At 37.0% G+C, this 23,293-nt stretch overlaps 1 protein-coding gene across 5 annotated transcripts in view; it reads left to right on the top strand.

Annotated features, from left to right (window-relative positions):
* CTNNA3 (catenin alpha 3) overlaps positions 1–23,293 on the top strand; it is a 1,780,789-nt gene that overhangs the window by 132,974 nt on the left and 1,624,522 nt on the right. For all 5 annotated transcript variants that reach the window (XM_021074380.2, XM_084997062.1, XM_021074383.2 and 2 more), the window contains one exon: positions 3,331–3,523. In XM_021074380.2, the coding sequence (XP_020930039.2) occupies positions 3,331–3,523 (193 nt within the window). The remainder of the gene's footprint in view (positions 1–3,330; positions 3,524–23,293) is intronic.

Below are 23,293 nucleotides of genomic sequence, written 5' to 3'. Positions count from 1 at the left end.
CCTGTATCGATGATAAGGTGTGTCTCTGCCTAGCACAGAGGTACGGACTGAAGAAAAGGGAGTAAACCCAAGTTCTTTTAAGACCTGCAAATCTGAAGTCAGAAATTGTCCAGATGAGAGGGATCCCCCTAAAGTCTGGTAAAGGGAGAAGGGAGTAGTAATGCCCAGTGATTTAAAAAAAAAAAAAAAAAAAAAGTTTGCAGAAGCAGGGCTTGGACTCTACATTAGAATAATCTTTGCTATAAATTTCAACTAAAAGTTTTGGTGTACCTTATAAAAATATAACCAATTTTGTACTGAAAAAGAAAAATTTATAGAATAAATTGAGAATTAATTTTACTGTTTACTGGTTTTCCTTTAAGAGATGGGAGACTTTTTTTGGTGGGAGGCCACCCCACAGCATATGGAGTTCCCAGGCCAGGGATCTGAGCCATAGTCATGACCCAGGCTGCAGCTGGGGCAATGGCCAAATCCCCCAACTCACTGGGCCAGGCCAGGGATTGAACCAATGTCCTAGTGCTGCAGAGATACCACCAGTCCCATTATGTCACAGCACAAACTTCTGGGAGACTTTTTCAAGTAACATAATGCACCCTCCACCCTTGGAGAGCATTATCTACTTTGAGGAGTTACAGTCACTGATAGAAGTCCATTATATCCCTCTACAGGCTTCTCAAGCCATATTTACTTTGTCATTGAAAGCATCACCTGATTTTAGTTTAATCAATATTAAATAACTATACTGGGATTTTAAAAAGAAGACTTAGATATAAACTAACTTCCAAGTTGCAATTCAATTTTTTTTTTTTTTGGTGGAAGCACAGTGTGCTTAGACATTGTTCTTTTCACATTTCTTCTCTGGCATTTATTATAAGGAACAAAGTGTTTCTGGAATGCTCATTTTAATTTCAAAGCTCAGGCTATTCTATGGAAAACATTTGGTGCTTGGAGAATCTGAGCAATAATAAGAGGAATGTTCAGTGGGAAGTGTCATGAATTGTGGCACTTCGAATACATTCTGAAGGAAGATTTAGACAATGATACTTATTGTTCATATTTACACAGAGGTTTTAAATGAGGTGGTATAATTTGTTTTAATCTGGACAACTATCTTTTAATTCTTGATTTTATAAATTAGGCTGATAACGGGGAGGTATTTGCCTTTTGGAATACGTGAAACTCATGCAGTAAATCAGACTTAAAATTATCTTTGTATAATGCATGATCAAGACATGTGGCCCTATTTGACTGCTTGAAAGGCACATAGAATGTGCTTTGTTAATTGACTTCATCTCGTTTAGCTCAGGGAACTCCACAAAAGCAGGACAAGGATAGACACAGAGAGAACACCTTTGACAAGAATCCCATGTGGGGAATGGACTGGAAATTACACATTAAATGCCAACCAATTTTGAATCATGTTAATGCATCTTAATAAAGTACATTGCATTATTTAACTTGCCTATAATGTTATAGGATGATATGATTATTCTCATTTTCCAAGAAAAGAATTAAAGGCTTGCTGCAAGGAATATACCACCTGAGGTTGTGAATGTGGGAATAAAACATATTAGAATAAAGAGGGTCTGTTGGACAGAAAAGGGGATAGAGGGCAGACAAAAATTATTTTCATCCATATATTTCCCTATAGCTTGTAAATTATTTGTCTTCTGGCTAAGAACTGGGCCCAGAGAGCCAAAAAAAAAAAAACCAAATATTTAATGCTCCGTACATAATAAACAAGCAAAATCTCCAGGAGCTGCAGTTATGTATAGTCTGTTATCAAAGATGCGGTACATGATTGTTAAAAGCCTCCGCTATTTCAATGAGTTTCACGTCTTCTATTTTAATTACTGAGTACAAGGTTTTTTTTTTTTTTTTTTTTTTTTTGTTGTTGTTGTTGTTGTTTCTTTCCCTTTATATACAGTGGGGATCTTCCAGGTTTGCTTATGAAAATGTTAATCAGATTTTGTTCCTGGGATCCAAGGTTCATTAAGAAATGGATATTTTTTGGGAGTTCCCGTTGTGGCGCAGTGGTTAACGAATCTGACTAGGAACCATGAGGTTGCGGGTTCGATCCCTGGCCTTGCTCAATGGGTTAAGGATCTGGCATTGCCGTGAGCTGTGGTGTAGGTTGTAGACGCGGCTCAGATCCCGCGTTGCTGTGGCTCTGGCGTAGGCTGGTGGCTACAGCTCCGATTAGACCCCTAGCCTGGGAACCTCCATATGCCACGGGAGCAGCCCAAGAAATAGCAAAAAGACAAAAAAAAAAAAAAGGATATTTTTCACAATATAATTTTGTATAAGGTTTTATTTTCAAATACAGATGCTTAATTTCCATCTCCAAACAGTACTCTTATCATGAATTGGTTCTTACTTTAAACAAATCTACAAAAGTAATACATTCTCATTATTAACATATTCAGGCAATTAAAAATGTAGACCTTAAGAAGTCCCTCTATTCAACTACCCCATTCATTAAGCCATTTATATAGGAATCATTGAACAACTATTTTGAGCATTGTTCTGAGAGCTGGAGGGAAAAAAAAAACCCACATTTCCTGTTTCATAGGGTTTTACATTTTAATACTGGAAGGATGCAGTAAACATGTATGAACAAAAAGTGTCAGGCTTTAAAAATGTTTTGAAGAAATACAACATGTAGTTGAGGGGGCAAGGTGGGAGGGTGGGGAGGGTAGGCGCTGGGGTAGTCAGGAAAGGCCTTGTGATAGGGGACTTTGAGGAGGACCTGAATGAGAGGCCAGCTGAGTGAGGAAGAATGGAGGAGACACCAGTAGGCCAGGATGTAGGTCATAGTAAGGATTTAGGTTTTGTCCTCCTGAAGTCACCACTGTTTTATGTTTCAGAGTGGTTCTCACCTATTCCCCCCACCCGCCATTAATAATCTCTATTCTTAACCTAAGCAGACTAATACTTATTGACTTAATTATTATTTTTGTCTCTCTCTTAACATAGATTGCTGGCTACAATGTGCTATAGTCATTTTTATGTATCAGATAACATATGTGTATTGCATATACTGTACTTTGCATTGTTCCAGTAGTAAACTTGATGAGATTCAATCTCTGTGGTCCTCTCCTCCCTTCTTCCCATCCTTCTTCCCTCTCCTCCTTTCTATCTTTAGTTGAGAACTCAAGTGATGGCTGATAACATTGCTCTTGGTGCCTTGACTTTTGGGGATGTGGCAATCATATTGGGAATGAATCATATTATTATGAACTACTTCCTTTTGTTCTGGGATATGATATCCCAGGACTGTGTTCCTCTCACAATTTGTCTGATAAGTGACTTGTATTTTTCCAATTTTAGGTTACTACACTTGTAAATTGTCCCCAGAATCCTTCCAACAGGAAAAAAGGCCGTTCAAAAAGAGCCAGAGTTCTTCTAGCTTCTGTGGAGGAAGCAACTTGGAATTTATTAGACAAGGGAGAGAAGATTGCTCAGGAAGCCACCGCTTTGAAGGAAGAGCTTACTGGGGCACTCCAGGAAGTTCGCAAAGAAAGTGAGTACTCTAGTCCTGGTCAGGAGTAAACTGTACATCCTTAGGATGTTAGTTAACCGAAATAGATTTGAGTGCTGTGTTGTAGTTTGACTTGAGCTTATCACTTTTGTGCAGGAGTTAGCTCTGGGAGACAGAGTGGTTCATTAGGCAGCTCTGAGACTCAGAGCCCCACTTCAGGTTCTTCCTTTAGTTATTCATTTCCCCTCCTTCCATAGTTTATCCGTAGTAAACGAAGAGAAATGTTGACTTTTTATCATAAAATGAGACATGACTAATGAAGCTGGACATATTTTCCCATACACAAGCAAATTCTAAAGTTCCTTGTAAACAATTGATGGAAATTTCAGACCAGGCCACCTTGAAAGTACCTTTTTTTTTTTTTTGTCTGTGTGTGTGTCTTTGCCTTTTCTAGGGACGCTCCTGCGGCATATGGAGGTTCCCAGGCTAGGGGTCTAATCGGAGCTGTAGCCACCGGCCTACGCCAGAGCCACAGCAACATGGGATCCAAGCCTCATCTACAACCTGCACCACACCTCATGGCAATGCCGGATCGTTAACCCACTGAGCAAGGCCAGGGATCAAACCTGCAACCTCATGGTTCCTAGTCAGATTCGTTAACCACTGCGCGACGGTAACTCCGAAAGTACCTTTAAAAAATTTTTTTTTTCATTCTTCTGGAGTTTGATATTTTCTAACCATAAAAAATTCTTTAGAATGAATTATGCATAATTACTGTGTGGCTGTTGTTAATAGTACATAATAAAAATGTCTATTTTACCTTTTGATATCTTTACTTATTTATGATGAACAGTTTTATAATGAACATAAGTCGTATTTGCAGGGTTTTTTAAATAAAGAACTTCTCAGTATTCTTTAGTTAATGGAGTGATTTTATACATTGGCTTGCTGCTAGGAACTATTTGAAAGGATAGGAAAAGAAATTTTCGTGTTTATCTTTGTGAAAGAAGTTTGGGGTATGCAAATATTTCCTTCTCCCCACCCCTAACATAAAGAAAACCAGGAAATTTTTGCTAATTATATAATAGAAGTGATTATACTAGCCACAATAAACTTTAGGTCAAATACAGGGGAGTTTTTGGTTAGATACTTTATGTATCAGTTATATATTAGAAGGATTCTTAGGATAATATATAGAATATATAATGCCCCAGATAATATGAAATAAATTCATCATTCCTCCCCATTTCTTACAACCTCAGACCCACGCTTTGTCCTCTCTTCTCTGCTCTGGTACCATCATCCACTTAGTTACCAAGTCAGCTTAGCTTAGACTCTGTGTTTTCATTCCACCCTCTCTTCTAATTAATCTTTAAGTTCTACAAATTCTATTTTGTTTTCTATCTCAGATCTGTTCTCTCTTCTCCATTCCTAATATTGCCTTTTGAATTCTGGATGACTGCATTAGCTTTGCCCCATACCAAATCCAAACGTTTTTTAAAAATGAAAATTTCGGGAGTTCCCTTTGTGGCACAGTGGGTTAAGGATTGGCATTGTCACTGCTGTGGCTTGGGTTGCTGCTGTGGGCTTTGGTTTGATTCCTGGCCCTGGACCTTCTGCATGTATTGGGCAAAAGGAGGAGGAAAAAAAAAAAAAAAAAAAAAAGGGAAACAGAGTTATTTTACTTCCCTGCTTAAAATCCTTTTAATAGCTTTTGAAGAATTAGGGGACTGGCTTTCTGGACAAAATTCAAACTTTTAAACCAGCTCCCACAGCATTCCATGGTTTGACTTCTACTGATTTCTTCCTTCTCATTTCCTGATTGTGCCCCCCTCCAAAGAACTCGTATATGCTTTATGCCTCTGTGTCTGTTACTAGAAATTTCCTTTACCTGGACTGTCTTTCTTTTTATTTATTTATTTTTTTTGGTCTTTTTGCTATTTCTTTGGGCCGCTCCTGCGGCATATGGAGGTTCCCAGGCTAGGGGTCGAATCGGAGCTGTAGCCACTGGCCTACGCCAGAGCCACAGCAACGCAGGATCCGAGCCGCGTCTGCAACCTACACCACAGCTCACGGCAACGCCGGATCGTTAACCCACTGAGCGAGGGCAGGGACCGAACCCACAACCTCATGGTTCCTAGTCAGATTCGTTAACCACTGCGCCATGACGGGAACTCCTGGACTGTCTTTCTCATTCAGCCAATTCTTACTCAGCAAAACTCAGCCGAGGTCATCTTTCACAGCAAGTGTTTATTGACCCCTCAATGCTGATGTAGGTACCCCTTTTCTATGTCTCCACACACTCTGAACATCTCTGTCATAAGACTTAGCATCTCATACACTAAACATTGGTTTATTTGTTCAGTAAGTCTCGAAGGTGAACAAACAGTGAGTTCTCCTGTTACAAGGTCTATTTGATTAGCAATGCCAGACACATAGCAGACACCCTATAAATGTTCATTAAATAAAAAAAAAAGAATCTAAGCATCATTTTATCATTTTATATTAAAATTTATAATGGTTTTATTTTTGCTTTTATGATAAACTATTTCTCATAGTTATGGTTCCTTTGCTGAGTCTTGGGAAGGAATATGAACTCTATCTGGTACTGTTTCTGATTTATTTGGCAACATTGTTTCCATAAATAATCTGGTAATAAATAAGATGTTGGTCATTCTTAGAAGGGAACAGTAATTGTAATAATGGTCAAGAAATGGTATTTGCTTTAAAAACACCCAACATTTTTAGTTCAATAAAAGTATTTTAAAGAAAAGTTCTCAAAGAGAAGTCTGTTTGAATTCTAGGATTACGCAGTATATATTTCTCACTGTGTTCTGTTGTAATGTGTGAAATACATATATATGGCATATGCTGTATACACAACAAACACATTTGGTTAAAGATCACAAAGTGCTTTATATGCTGAATCTTTTTGACAAACTGCCAAATTGAACTACCACCGCTTGAGTGTAGGAGGAAAGCAGTGAAATGGCAAATTATTCTGGAATTTGGGGAATGGCCAATGCTTATCCTATGGGTAGAAGAGATAGTGACAGTGAGAGCACTGTTCTCAAAAATTTGGAAGGAATTTTAGCTCAGTGATGAAGTTGAAGTAACAGGAGAGTGAGTTCTGAACCAAGCAACTCTGTATGATACTAGAAACACATTTAAAAAATTTCCTGCTTTCATTCTTATTTTTTAAGGACTTTGTCTAGTGGCATAATGTGGTGGACTTACGATGAGCAAATAAGTTGAATGTATTTGAAAAAGTGAAAAAATATTGGAAGTAGAGGATATTTTAATGTATATATTTATTGATTTATTTTCAAGAATTTCGAGAGTAATTTAGAAAATTTCTTCTAATAAAAACAGTATAATTTATATAGCCTGGCTACAGGATTCTTTTATTGTTTTGCTACCTTTAGTGGCTTTAGTTAGAGACTCAAAGTGATAAAGTGGGCATTTGGTTATCTCAAGAACTTTCTTGTAGGATTTCCCACTGTGGTACAGTGAGTTAAGAATCCTACTGCAGGAGTTCCCGTCGTGGCGCAGTGGTTAACGAATCCGACTAGGAACCATGAGGTTGCGGGTTCGGTCCCTGCCCTTGCTCAGTGGGTTAACGATCCGGCGTTGCCATGAGCTGTGGTGTAGGTTGCAGACACGGCTCGGATCCCACGTTGCTGTGGCTCTGGCGTAGGCCGGTGGGTACAGCTCCGATTGGACCCCTAGCCTGGGAACCTCCATATGCCGCGGGAGCGGCCCAAGAAATAGCAACAACAACAAAAAGACAAAAAAAAAAAAAAAAAAAAGAATCCTACTGCAGCGGCTCGGGTTCCTATGGAGGTGTGAATTCCATCCCTGGCCTAGTACACTAGTTAAAAGATCTAACATTGTTGTAGCTGTGTCTTGTATTCAGTCCCTAGCCCAGGAACTTCCATATGCTGTGGGTGTGGCCATGAAAACCAACCCACTTCCCCCGCAAAAAACCCAAAAAACTTGGTTGTAGATAATAGAGTATGGGTAGTATTAGGGGAGGATGGTGAACGAAAGATAAAATTGTAGAGATCCCCAAAATGTGGTCCATGTAGCAATTATTTATGGTCACTCATGATCTTGTAACTTACCCCCATACTTATACAGTGGTAACATATTACATCTGGTATTTTATTTAAATAGTTTTAGAATATTCATTTAATAGTTACCTAGAAATTAGCTAAGAATTGTTTATAATGTCTGGATTACCTATTTTGCCTATAGCATGTTTACTACCTTTGTGTACCCTCTGCTCCTCTGCAATAGACATGGCTTCTAAGTCACGTGATTGATTACACAGTATTTAATGTTTTTTAGTAGTTTATTGAGAATGATATATATACAAAAAGTTCATATGTTATCAAGAACAACTCAATATATTTTCATTGTGAACACAGTAATGTAAACTCCATCCAGATCAAGAAATAGAACATTATTTGACCTCTAGAAGCATCCCCTGTGCCTCCTACCAGTTACTACTCCCTCACTTCGAGGTAACCACTATCCTGGTTATCACATAGGTCTTTGTGAACTTGGTGTAAGTGGGATCATAAAGTATGTATGATCTTTTGGATCTGGCTTCTTTTGCTCAATGTTGTGTTTGTGGGATCTTACCATATAGTTGATTTGTTTTCACTGATGAGTAGATCATACTTATTTATCCACTCTACTGTTGATAGAGATTTGGGTCATTTCCAGTTTTTGGTTTTTATGTATATTGTTATTATATACATATTTGTCCATTATTTTTGGTGTGTGAATGTAGGCATTTCTGTTGGGTTTATACCTAGAAGTAAAACTGCTGTGTCAAAAGGTATACACTCAGCTTTAATAGCTATTACCTAACAGTTTTCTAGAGTGGATTTTCTAATTGACACTCTTAATGTATAAACTTCCAGTTGTTCCACATTCTTATTAACTTGGTGTTAACAAATGTCAGTGTTTTTTAATTCAAGTATATGTAGTAGTATCCCATTGTTTTTTCCCCTTTATTTTATTTTTTCTTTAAAGTGCTTGGAAGTTCCTGGACCAAGGATCCAACCTGTGTCACAGCTATGGTGACAACTCTGGATCCTTAACCTGATGCACCACAAGAGAACTTAACTTTTTATTGAAGTATAATTTACAGTGTAGTTAGTTTCTCATGTATGAAAAAGTGATAAAGTTATATATACCTCCCACATACACACACGCATATGTATTTTTTCTTTTTCCATTATAGTTTACTATAGGATATTGAATATAGTTCCCTATGCTAAATAGTAGGAGCTTGGTGTTTATTTTATAGTAGTAGTTTGTATCTGCTAATTCCATACTCTTAATTTATCCCTTCCTTACTCCCTTTCCCTTTTGGTAACCATTAGTTTATTTTCTATGTCTGGGAGTCTATTTTGTAAATAAGTTCATTTGTATCATATCTCAGATTCCAAATGTGATAACAAATGGTATTTGGATCTGTCTGACTTTATATGATCTATATATAACTTTATGTGAAGACTTTCTCTGTCTTTACATGATCTCCAAGTCCATCCACGTTGTGGCAAATGACATTATTTCATTATTTTTTATGGCTAAGCAGTATTCCATTTTGTGTTTGTATATATGTGTATATCTATCTCTCTATATCTCTATATCTGTCTATTTATCCAATCATCCATCCATCCATGTCTTCTTTATCCATTCCTCTATTGATGGACATTTAAGTTGCTTCCATACCTTGACTACTGTATATAGTGTTGCTAAGAACATTGGGGTGCTTGTATCTTCTTGAATTAGTTTTCTCTGAAATATATGACCAGGAGTGGGATTGCTGGATCTATTTTTAGTTTTTAAAAAAATACTGTTTTCCATGGCGGCTGCACCAATTTACTATCCCACCAACAGTGTAAGAGGATTCCTTTTTCTCCATACCCTTTCCAGCAGTGCAAACCTCATTGCAGTTTTGATTTGCTTTTCTCTAACAATTACCAATGTTGAGCATATTTTCATGTGTGTATTGGCCGTTTGTGTATCTTCTTTGGAGAAATGTCTATTTATGTTTTTTGTCCACTTTTTGATTGAGTTTTTGTTGTTGAGTTGTATAAGGTGTTTGTATGTTTTGGAAGTTAAGCTTTTGTTGGTCCCATCACTTGTTAACATTTTTTCCCATTCTGATGGTTGTCTTTCCTTTTTAAGTTTTCCTTTGCTGTGCAAAAGTTTGTAAGTTTGATTAGGTTCCATTTCTTTGTTTTTGCTTTCATTTCTATGGCCTTGGAAGATACATTTTAATTAATTAATTAATTTTTTTGCAGCAAACATTGTATCCTTAACCAACTGCACTGCACTGAGGATAGAACCTGCACCTCAGCAGCTACCTGAGCTGCCATAGAGACAATGCCAAATACTTTTTTTTATTTAAAAAAATCTGCCTTCCATTATTTTAATATTTTTGATATTCAGAAGTAATTTTGATAAGTTCCAGTTAATCATTTTATTCCTTTTTGGGTAGAGATTTTTCTGTTTTTTTCCTTTTCTTTTCTTTTTTGGCCATACCCACAACATGTGGAAGTTCCTGGGCCAGGGATGGAACTCATTCTGCAGCAGTGACTCAAGCCACTGCAGTGACAATACTTGATCCTTAACCTGCTGTGCCACAAGGGAACTCTGATTTTTTTCTGTTTTGTTAAAAATTTTTGCCTATTACAAAGTCAAGGAGATATCCTATTATGTTTTACAACATAAAGTCTTTGTTGTTTTATCTTTAGTCTATCTGGAAATGAATTTTTATGAATGGTGTGAATTAGGGGTAATGATTCTTTTTTCCATATGCAAATTCAATTAATCAGGTATTATACAGATGCGTATGGAATTTAATTATTCCAGTGCCATTTATAGGGGGAGGGGAAGAACCTACAATCCTACTTTCAGTTGATACACTTTTGTAACTTTGTTGAAAATCAGTTGACCTTACCTGTGTGAGTCTACTTTGGAACTCTCTTCTGTTCCATTGATTCACATATCTATCCTTATAGTGATAACACATTGTCTTGATTACTGTATATCATAGTAAGTATTGAAATAAAAATTTGATTTGGCCATTCTAGGTCCTTTGCATTTCTATAAAAATTTTGGAATTAGCTTTTCTGTTTTTTACAAAAAACCTTCTGGGATTTTGATTGGGATTAATTTGGAACTATAGACCACTTTGTGCTGAACTGAAATTTTAATGGTAATGAGTCTTCTGATTGAAAAATATGTAATTTATTTTTTTAATGACAGCGAAATTAACATTTTAATTTTAAATATATACTGAAATTCGTGACATTTCTCCTGCCTTCTTCAGTCTATTTAAGTCCATCCAGTGAATTTTTCACTTTAGTTATTATACATTTTTATTGCTTTAATTTTCATTAGTTTTTTAAAAATAGTTTTTATTTTTATGTAAATAGAAATAGTTTCCTCTTAATTTCTTTCCAAATTCTAGTTCCCTGCTGAAATTTCCATCTTGCCATTACTTTTCCTGAACATCTTCATTACAGTTAATTTCTGGATCTGACATGCCTAACATGTGGCTCTCCTGTATGTTTGTTTTATTGTCTGTTTGGTTTTCCAAGTATCTGATTTTGTCTCCTATTATCTTGGATAGTTTTGACTGAATGCTGGGCATTGTCAGTGGAAAAAATTTAGATATATTTTTAATGATTATTCTATTTCTAGCTAACCCTTCCTCTTGAATGTAGCATCCCAGAGGTCTCAATTTAAAGTATAGGATATTTAATGGGACATTTCCTCAATTTAAAGTATAGGATATTTAATGGGACAGAACTCCAATTTTATCTCCCTGACTTCCTGAGGGAGGGAATTTTTTTTTTTCTCAACATCTCTTTCTCTTAGTTGCCATATTTTTTGGCTTCTCTCCTGTTCAATCTCTCTAGTGTTTGGTTTCTTTAATCATATACAAAAAGCCAACTGCAGGTAATTTTAGTTTCTAAATGTCAATAGCAAAAGTTAAAAAATTCACCCTTATTTTTCACTAAATTTTTAAGGCTTCGGATGCTCAACAGGATTTATTAAACATGAAACAAACTAAAAGAAAGGACCAATACATCTTACTATATCAGAATTAAAAACTTTCTTACATCAAAAAGATTTTAGAGAAAATGAAGACACATTTGCAGAAGATCTTGGCATAAACACAGGGATTAATAACAAGAATAATCTTGTTATTAATTAAAAGAGCAAAAGAAAAATGGGCATGCAAAGATTTCTGCAGAAGAATAAGTACCAACAAAAATTAAAAGATGTCCTGCCTCATTAATGTTCAGGGACATGCAAATGAGATACCATTTTATGCAACTTCAAAAATTTTGAAGTCTAACCTGTTAGATTTTGTAGCACTAGGCCCTTTTATACATGGCTTGTGGGAATGTAAATTGGTGCAACTATTTTGAAAAACAGTTTCAGTATGTCACTTTTGTCAAATGCCATAGTTCCATATACATAGGGATATACTTCTAGACTCAAATCAATTATATTTCTGGTGGTATTGGTACATAGAAATGTAGTTGTCTTTTTAATATCTGGTATTTCTTGAGGTATTATCTTTGAAATGAAAGATTTGGATAGTAATTTTAAAAAGAAGGAAACATTTGAGATATGAAAACACACATGGCCTGTTTCTTTGGGATCCCTTATGATGGTAAGATTAGGATACTTTATTGGCTTATGTTACAAACAAATTTTACAAAAGTGATATAACACAATATATGGCACTTGCTGTTCAAACATGAAATTGCGAAGGACAAATAATTGTTTCAATAGATGTGTATATATATAATTTTTATTCCTAAACAATTAGGCATATATGCTGTTCTCTCTACTTCTAATTTTTCTAATATGTAAAAAGATACATATAGTGACACATGGTCTGTTATGGTGGCTGGGATAGCTATACTTGGAGGTTTTGTTAACATCATATCATGACCTGTCTTTCATAATAAATTTTAGGGATAAATAATGAAGATAATATTAGTTTTGCTGTTTGGCAAAAATCTGGGTTTAGCAAAAGTCTTAAAGATTTGTCAGTCGAAAAGTTTTTTCCTTGGAGTGTTTAAAAATAATAATTTTCTCATGTAAACATTAACTGCATTTTCTTAGTAATTACGCATTTTTAGATTCTTAGTAAAATAAATATACAAGTATGGGTTCTTTAATGTATAAAGGGAAAATTAGAGATTTCAGAAAGTGTTCAGAGAAAGGTTAAGATTCAACCCTTTTGTATACTGCCAGACAAACTAAACATGCCTACACAGGTGGAATACAGCACCTATCAAATCCCCAAATACTTTGGTATGAATTATCTGGAGCTGGAATGTGTCATCTAAGACAAGTAGTCTTGGCAGTTATGCTTACCAGAGCCAGCAGTTGGAAACATGTACTGTGGGCTCCTTATTCATGTATGTCAAGTGGAGGAGGACTTGGAAATTTGTTGGAATCCTGCCACTGCTAAAATATTTCCCCATCTATTTTTAATTGTAGGCCTCCACCAAGGCTACCATGAGCCAACAAATGAGGAGCTTTTGAATCCATCATGGGCCCTCTAATTAATACAGCTCTTCTTCTCAAATGTGGGGCTGTGATATTTTAAACTAAAAGAAATGCGGTGCTGCCTAGTCTGCTAATATAGGAGCCTTTCAACTAATAGCATGCTTGTAAAAGTTTAGGCCAGCAGCAGCTGACAACTTGCCCCACTTTGCATGGCTCATGAATATTTCCAGCAGGGCGGATGATGTAGCTTGTAGCTGGGGGACTGTTTCCTTCCCCAGTGAGAAATAAGTGAGTAAAATGTACACATTCCTCTTGTGCATAGTCTAGATATTCAGGGTATTTAAAAAAGTTATCCTTTTTACATTTTCATAGTTCTTTATCTTCATGATTTGCAAGACTCGAGGTTTGCATTTTTTTTCCCCAGTAGGAATAAGGAATGAAGACAATATTATCCATATTAGTCAAAGAAAACTGATTCTAGAATGATCATTCCTGGAAAATGTATCTCAAAAGTGTATTTACTCTTCCTATCAGAATTTTTGAGTACTTAAAGAACAATTGCCATTATAGAATTTCCAATATTGGACTTTAAAGTATTACTATTGCCATCCTGACTATTCAATGCTTTTTTTTTTTTTTTTTTTTGTACAAGGAAATTTTTTCCTAAGGAAATAGAGATTTACGAAATTTACTGGGTGTCCATTTTGGGTCACCTGTGTTGAAAGATCTTATCCTTTGAAACTCATAATCTGTGGAACATTTTAAATAAAAGAAAGTAGTAGTTCTATTTTTCAGTTAAGCATCCCTAAGTAAAAGGTTAGCTCCATCCACTCTGCTCAACAATGTTGCAGTTAGGATTTAGATAAAATGTTTGGTATTTACCATCACTTACTCACAGCCTATATATGGTTTCAAAGGCAACAGTTGCTGCCTCCTTATTTCCATCTATCACTATGTTGATATTGTGTGTATTTAACTGTTATTTTATCTCAAGAGTATTCTTAGATAAGCATAAAGTCACAAATACAAGAATCTTTTCAACCGAGTACAATGTGCTTCAGGAGTTGCAGTTCATTCTTCATTAGAAAGGGGATGATGAATTCTTGTTTAAACACATTTTAACAGGCATGCATGGTGTCTTGTAGTTGGCAGAATGTTTATGAAAACACTTACGTTGAAGACTGATGAGCTAATTAGCTACATGGCTTGTAAACTACTAATTCCTGGAAAACACTCAACATGGCATCCCTTAGCATTCACTTTTCTGCAGCAGGCTTTTCCTTCATTTTTTAAATTGAAGTCAAGTTGGTTTACAATATTGTGTTAGTTTCAGGTATATGGCAAGGCGATTCAGTTTTATATATATATATATATATATATATATATATATATATATATATATATATAAATGTTTTTTTCAGATTGTATTCCATTATAGGTTATAAGATACTGAATATAATTTCCTGTGATATACAGTAAATCCTTGTTGCTTATCTATTTTATGTAGAGTAGTTTATTTCTGTTAATCCCAGCAGCAGCCTTTTCTTAAAGTGCATTTGAAATTCTTAGCAAACTCTTCAGCGTCACCCACCTTGAAGTGCTGTGTAGGCAGTTGGGAAGTACTTAATGTGTGTGGGCTGCCATCTCAGTTTCAATCACTCGATACGCTGAACCTATGGCATAGACAGGCTGATTTGAGAAATAACAGTAATGTCAATTTTGAAAGTAAGAGAAATTCTATAACTCATGTACCATTTACGTTGATGTATAATCCAAAGACAGGAGCAAAGATTTAATGCATGTTAACAGATTGATTTGTAAGTGATGAGTCCTAGAAACTAAAATGTGGTCTGAAACCTCAGCTAGGAGAGTCTGAATTCAAAGGCATGATTCGTATATTAGTCATACCTTTGCTAGTGTGGCACTTTGCTAGAAGGATGGTACCACACGGTAGTTATTCCATAAATGTGTGCAAAGGCAACAGAGTAGGTGTGATACTGACAAGTGATCTAAAGTTTATGCTCATAGAAGATAGGTTTGAAAGTTATTGTTCTGTTGGCTATACTAGTGTTAAAGAGTGCATTAAGCTGTCAGCAATTTCTTAAGGTCAGGAATAAGTATCTTAGAATTTCTGTCCTTGGCTCTTTATTCTCATCTCTTTCTTCAGTTTCAAAGGAAGTGGTGTTTCCTTTTACTCTTTAAAACTAATCTTTCCAGTCCTTACTGGGATCCTCCCTCATCCATTCTCCTCTTTTGAAAGACTTCTATTTTACAATTTTCTTTCTCTAGGCTGTGCATGCATATTCCTTTTCATGGGTTCTTTCTTCATACATATTAGCCTGCCCAAGCCTGATGATTGGCAAATATTCAATAAAAATTCCACTTCCTTTTAGTCTACTTCGTTCTTCTATTTTTTTTTTTTTTGTCTTTTTTGTCCTTTCTAGGGCCATGCCCGTGGCATATAGAGGTTCCCAGGCTAGGGGGTCCAATCAGAGGTGTAGCTGCTGGCCTACACCACAGCCATATCAATGCGAGATCTGAGCTGCATCTGCGACCTACACCACAGTTCATGGCAACGCCAGATCCTTAACCCACTGAATGAGGCCAGGGATTGCAGTCACAACCTCATGGTTCCTAGTAGGACTCATTAACCACTGAACCATGATGGAAACTCCTTGTTATTAACTTCTAATGATATTTTTACCTTATACATTTTTCTGCTTTGACCTATTTATTGTTTAATCCAATTACCTGGCATAGTTTTAATTCTCTTCAACCTCCTCTGCTGCACTTGGCATTTAGTTTTTCACCTTGAGATTTTATTTTCTTCTTTTAGGACACTGAAGACTAAATTATCCTAAAACTTCTCCACAATCTCCTTCTCTTTCCTTATGGATTTCTCCTTTCTCTTGTATCCTGTGATTTTTTCTTAGCCTTAGTCTTAATCCTCTCTGTTTTTCTTCTCTTCTTTTTTTGGGTAGGGGGGAACATTTTCATTCTCATAACTTGAATCATAACTGCTTTGTTGAGAACTTTCAGTTATCATATAAAATTCCACTGCCAAATTCTGGATGCTTTAGCATCATTTTTCTGCATTAACACATCAATGGTCAATTCAAACTCACTCCTACAAGTAACGGTCATTCTTGGGACTGTGTGATGCTCAACACACTAGTTGAAACTCTATTTTCTTCTTTCCCAGTGAAAAGTGATACACATTGTGGTCAACACCACTGCTCTAACCATTACTTGGGGATTCCACTAGGCTGTGTGTGTGTGTGTTACCTTACACTTACCATGTATAAACTGAGCTCATCGTCTTCTTTCACAAGCCTTTTACAAACTTGGATATCTCCAGCATCATTCTGACTTGAATTCTCACTACATTTGACACTGATTATTTACTTCTTTCTGAAGCCCCATTTCCTTAAATAGTGGAATACCACATAGCCCTGGTTTTCCTTTATCTCTTGGGCTACTTCCTTTCAACTTCCTTTTTGGTTCAGCCTTTTAAAAAGGGTTGTCTAATGTTGGAACTCCTTAAAGCATGATCATTGCACAGGATGCATGGAAAGCAAAGTGGGAAATCAACTTGTGGTGATAGATTTGGAGTAGATTTTGGAAGTCCTTGAATGGCAAGGTAAGGATGCTAGGGTATAAAGGAAATTTTTGAGTCAGACAGTGACAGGACTAAATGTGTGCTTTAGGGAAATTTATCTGGCATTAATATATAGAAAATAGGTTACATCTCCATAGTGCTTATCCACTATTAATGGTAACAACAGAAATAACTAAAAATAATGTTAGTATTTATATGTCCTTGTGATATAGCACATATTGAATGTTGATCACAGATATTAATCTTGACTATAACCCTGTAGAGTAGCTAATACTGTTAGCTCTGTTGTACAGTTGAGGAGATTTTAGAGAGAAAAAATGACTTGCCTAGGGTCACCCAATTAGTTGGCAGAGTTTGGGCTACCTTTCATGATGCTATTCTAAAGAAACATTTTTGACTATTTGGTAGTTGTATATATGTATTTCTATTTATTTTGATGATGCTATACTTAAGAAATGCCTGTTGACTGGTAGTTGCACATATGTTTTTTCCTTTATTTTTGCAGTCATTTAATATATTTTAGGCTTTTCTCTCCAAGTAGCTTTGAAATCGCTTGAGGGTAATGCTCTAGTACAGCCTCAAACTGTTCCTTGGAAAACTAGTGTTCCTGGAGATGTTGAAAGCTCTCCTGTGAGAAAAAGAAGTTACATAACTTAATAGAACTTTGGATTGCAATTTTAAAGCAAGTTTCTTTACCAGAGGATCTCTCAGTCAGTGCTTTAAAAATGCTAAGCTGTATCACAAATCTCCAAGGGAGGAATAGGTTATAGTCTATCTAGATTGGTTGAGTTCTCTAGAAGCAGAACCTGAGCTGGATGTTCTTGTGCAAATAATTTACTGAGGGAGTCATCTTAAGTTCAGCCTGTGAGGGAGTGAAGGAAGCAGAATGGGGCAGGGAAGTAGCTGTGCAAAGCTGAGCTAAAGCCCTGCTGTACAGTATGGCAAACACTACATATGACTTCTGACCACTTGAAATGTGGGTAGTATGACAGAGGATCTGAAGTTTAAATTTTATTTATTTAATTTAAACTTTAAAAAATGATACTTAGAATTCCGGCTGTGGTGCAGTGGGTTAATGATCTCTGGCTTGTCTCTGTGAAGGCTCCAGTTTGACCCCCAGCCTGGTGCAGTGGATTATGAATCCAGTGTTGCCACAGCTATGTCATAGATCTCATAGATCAGAGCTGCAGCTTGGATTTCATCCCCAGCCTGCGAACTTCCATATGCTGGGATGTGATTATGAAACAAAACAAAATAACAGCAACCCTCCCCCCCCAGTTACTTGATTCAGTTATTAGAAAACTTTAAAATATGAACGTGAATCTACTTTTTAAACTGAATGAAAGCTAAATATAGATCAATTTTTCTTTCTCTTGTATTTATTTTTTATCTTTTTTTTTTTTTTTGGTCTTTTTGTCTTTTTAGGGCTTCATCTGCAGCATAAGGAGATTCCCAGACTAGGGGTCTAATTGGAGCTGTAGCCACTGGCCTATACCAGAGCCACAGCAATGCCAGATCTGAGCCGTGTCTGTGACCTACACCACAGCTCATGGAAATGCCGATCCTTTAACCCACTGAGGGAGGCCAGGGATCGAGCCGAAAACCTCATGGCTCCTAGGTGGATTCATTTCCACTGCACCACAATGGGAATTCCTCTCTTGTATTTATTAAGGGCTGCACTTGCGGTATATGGAAGTTCCCAGGCTAGGGGTTGAATAGGAGCTGCAGCTCCTGGCCTACACCAGGATTGGAGCAACACCTGATCGGAGCCATATCTGTGACCTACACCACAGCTTGTGGCCATGTCTGATCCTTAACTCACTGATTGGGGCCAGGGATCAAACCCATATCCTCATGGATACTAGTTGGGTTCATTACTACTGAGCCACAACAGGAACTTCTAGATCAATTTTTTTCTGGTGAAAATTTGGCATCTGAATTGAGATGTTTTCTAAGTGTAAAATATCTAATGGGATGTTCCCATTTTGGGCTCAGCAGGTTACTGAACCCCACTAGCATCTATGAGGATGTGTGTTCTATCCTTGGTCTCACTCAGTGGGTTAAGAATCCAGCTTTGCCATGAACTCTGTGGTGTAGGTTACAGAAGTAGCTTGGATCCCGCATTGCTGTGGCTGTGGCATAGGCCAGTGGCTACGGCTCCGATTTGACTCCTAGCCTGGGAACTTTTATATGCTGCAGGTGCAGCCCTTAAAAAAAGAAGAAAGAAAAAAAAATGCATAATGGATTTCAAAGACTTATTAATGAAATATTTAAACTTTTCATACTAATTTATATATTTACATGTTGAAATGGTTTACTTCTAGTATGTTGGTTAACAATATATAATTAAAAACTCACTGGAGAGGATTAAGATGGTGGAGTAGAAGGACTGGAGCTCAACCTCTCTCCTAAAAACAACAAAATTCACAACTAAAGGCTGAGCATTCTTCACCCAAATGGACCAGAAACCTTAAAAAAGATACCCTACTCCAGAAGACAAAGAGGAAGCCACATCAAGAGGTAGGAGGGGCAATTTCACGATATAAACAACCCCGTACCTCCAGGGTGGGAAGCCCCACAGACTGAAAACTAACTGGTTCACAGAGACTCACCTACAGGAGTGAGAGCTCTGAGCCCCACATCAAAATCACATGTGTAGGGATCTGACATTGAGAGAAAGAGCCCCAGGAGCATCTGGCATTGAAGGCCAGTGGGGCTTGTATGCAGGAGCTCCACAGGACTGGGGGAAATGGAGACTCCATTCTTAAAAGGTGCACACAGACTTTCACATGCACTGGGTCCCAGGGCAAAGCAAAGTCTCCATAGGAATCTGGGTCAAACCTGACTGCAGTTCTCAGAGGACTTCCTGGGAAAACAGGGGTGAATGTGGCTTGTTGTGAGGGAAGGACATTGAAAGAAAAGCTCTCATGGATATTCAGCAGCTGCCTTTCTCCTGAAGTGGCCATTTTTGGAGAATCTGGCCCCATCCATCAGTCAGCCTGAGAAGCCCCAGGGCAAACAACAACCCAGGTGGGATCACAGCCCCACCCCTCAGTAAACAGGCTACCTAAAGACCCCTCAGGCACACAGCTGCCTCTAATCCCATCCAGAGACTAAGCCCCACCCACCAGAATGATTAGAATCAGCTCCACCTGCCAGTGCACAGGCATCAGCCCCTCTCATTAGGAAGCCTACAGCAAGCCCCCACACCGACTTCAGCCACAAGGGGGGCAGACACCAGAAGTAAAAGAGGCTACAACTCTATTATCTGTAAAAAGGTCACCACACCAAAAACCTATAAAAATGAAAAGACAGAGAACTATAACTCAGATGAAGGAGAAAGGAAAAACCCCAGAAAATCAGCTAAGCAGGGAGGAGATTCTCAGCCTCCAGGAAAAAGACTTTAGACTATTGATGCTGAAGATGATGCAAGACATTGGAAGCAAACTGGAGGCAAAGATGGATCTTACAGGAAACACTGAGCAGAGAGATACAAAGATATAAAACTTAAACAAGAAGAGATGCAAAATACAATAACTGAAATAAAAAATTCACTAGAAGCACCTAACAGCAGAATACAGGAGGCAGAAGAACGAATAAGCGAGGTGGAGGACAGATTAGCAGAAATCACTAATGTGGAACAGTAAAGAGAAAAAAGATTGAAAAGAAATGAAGACAGTTTAAGAGAACTCTGGGACAATGTTAAACGCACCAACATCTGTATTATAGGGGTGCCAGAAGGAGAAGAGAGAGAGAAGGGGGAAGGGGAATTTTTTTTTTTTTGTCTTTTTTTGCTATTTCTTTGGGCCGCTTCCGCAGCATATGGAGGCTCCCAGGCTAGGGGTCTAATCGGAGCTGTAGCCTCAGGCCTACGCCAGAGCCACAGCAACGCAGGATCCGAGCCGCATCTGCAGCCTACACCACAGCTCACAGCAACGCCGGATCGTTAACCCACTGAGCAAGGGCTGGGATCGAACCCGCAACCTCATGGTTCTTAGTCGGATTCGTTAACCACTGCGCCACAACGGGAACTCTGAGAGAGAGAAGGGGACAGAAAAAATATTCCAAGAGATAACAGCCAAAAACTTCCCTCACATGGGAAAGGAACCACTCACTCAAATCCAGGAAGCACAATGAGTACCATATAAAATAAACCCAAGGAGGAATATGCCGAGACACATATTAATCAAACCGACCAAAATTAAAGACAAAGAGAAAATCTTGAAAGCAGCTAGGGAAAAGAAACAAGTAACATACAAGGGAACCCCAATAAGGTTATCGGCAGATTTTTCAGCAGAAACTCTGCAGGCCAGAAGGGAGTGGCATGATATACTTAGTGTGATGAAAGGAAAAAACCTCCAACCAAGATTACTCTACCTGGCAAGGCTCTCATTCAGATTTGCAGGAGAAATCAAAACCTTCAGAGATAAGCAAAAGCTAAGAGAATTCAGCAACACTAAACCAGCCTTACAACAAATACTAAAGGAACTTCTCTAGGCAGAAAAGAAAAGGCTGCAACAGGGAACAAAAATTCCACAAATGACAAGGCTCACCAGTAAAGGTATGAAATCATCCATGCACAATTATACCACCAAAATCAGAAATCATGAGAAGAGGTGGGTACAAATGCAGGACACTGGAGATGAACTTGCAATTAAGAGACCAACAACTTAAAACAATCTCATGTATATATAGACTTTTATATCAAAACTTCAGAATAACTGCAAACCAAAAATCTACAATTGATACACAAATAAGGAATCTCTGGAGAAGAAACATATCTCATAGTAAATAAGCGCATAATCCACCATGAAGTGGATCATTTGACATCATTCTTGGAATGCTGAAGTCTTCTTAGATCTGATTCTGATTTCCTCTCCATCATAGAATTTATGATAATTACAATTAAATAATGCAACTGTACAATTAAATAATACAGTTCTACAATTGTATTATTACTAACCATTTCTCTCCATGGTACAATGTAAGGTCTATAATGTCTTGTTTATCACATCACCTAGAATGGTGTAATGCCTATATTGAAGAATCAATAAGATGTAACAAATTTTAAGGACAGGTGTATTATTTTTGTTATTCTTACCAGTTAAGTTATTCTTTTTATTATGCTATATAAAATATTTAATGGTATATAAGGCTTTCTTTATAAATTTAAATTTCATAATATACACAATTTTAATATAATGCTAATTTTAAAGAAAAATTGAAATGTAATAGATAATACTAAATAGTAAAGATAAAAGCCATGCAAAATGGGATAAAGTATAGAATAAATTTCTTATTTGTCTCAGCATATTTTTCATTCTACTTCCCCAGAGGGAGTCATTTAATCTGTTTCTTAAGATCCATGGTATAATAATCTGTGTGAATGTAATTGTGTTTAAAAAAAGTATTTTACTCTGTAAAAAAAAAAACCAAAACTATAGCTGATCAAAAAAAAAAACTCACTTTACCTATTTTTTGTTAAATTAGAGTTGATTTACAATGTTCTGTCAACTTCTGCTGTACAGCAAAGTGACCCGTCATACATACATATGTATATATATATATATACATATATATATACACACATTATTTTTCTCATATTATCTTCTATCATATTGTATCACAGGTAATTGGATATAATTCCCTGAGCTATATAGCAGGACCTCATTGCTTATCCATTCTAAATGTAATAGTTTTGCATCCACTAACCTCAGGCTCCAGTCCATCTCACTCTATTCTCCATGTCTGTAAGTCTTGGTAACTACAAGTCTGTTCTCCATGTCTGTAAGTCTGTTTCTGTTCTGTATATAGGTTCATTGTGCCATATTTTATTTTTTAATTTATTTTTTGTATTAAAAAATAAGCCATGACAAAATAAATTCTTATTCTATCAATGCAAAGATAGATCAATAAAGATCTGCTAATATAATTTATCATATTATATCTTAGATACTATTTTTTTTGTCTTTTTTTGCCATTTTTTGGGCCACTCCCATGGCATGTGGAGGTTCCCAGGCTAGGGGTCTAATCAGAGCTGTAGCCACCAGCCTACGCCAGAGCCACAGCAACGCAGGATCCGAGCCGCGTCTGCAACCTACACCACAGCTCACGGCAACGCCGGATTGTTAACCCACTGAGCAAGGGCAGGGACCGAACCCTCAACCTCATGGTTCCTAGTTGGATTCGTTAACCACTGAGCCACGATGGGAACTCCCTTAGATACTGTTAAAAAGCATTTTGTAAAAGTCAATATCTGATTTTATTTTTTTATTATTTTTTAATTTTAATTAAAAAATTTTTTTATTACTCAATGAATTTATTACATTTGTAGTTGTACAATGATCATCACAATCCAATTTTACAGGATTTCCATCCCACAACCCCAGTGCATCCCCCCACCTTGCAACTGTCTCCTTTGGAGACCATAAGTTTTTCAAAGTCTGTGAGTCCATATCTCTTCTGCAAAGAAGTTCATTCTGTCCTTTTTTCAGATTCCACATGTCAGTGAAAGCATTTGATGTTGGTGTCTTATTGTCTGACTGACTTCACTTAGCATGATAATTTCTAGGTCCATCCATGTTGCTAAAAATGCTGGTATTTTGTCCCTTTTAATGCCTGGTTAATATTCCATT

The sequence above is a fragment of the Sus scrofa genome, chromosome 14 (assembly GCF_054392235.1).
Source record: "Sus scrofa isolate SSC_HxYL_T2T_F1_AM1 chromosome 14, Sscrofa_HxYL_maternal_Yorkshire_Landrace_v2.0, whole genome shotgun sequence".
Lineage (NCBI taxonomy): Eukaryota > Metazoa > Chordata > Mammalia > Artiodactyla > Suidae > Sus > Sus scrofa.
The sequence above is the reverse complement of the archived record's forward strand: the minus strand, read 5'-3'. Positions and strand labels throughout refer to the sequence as shown.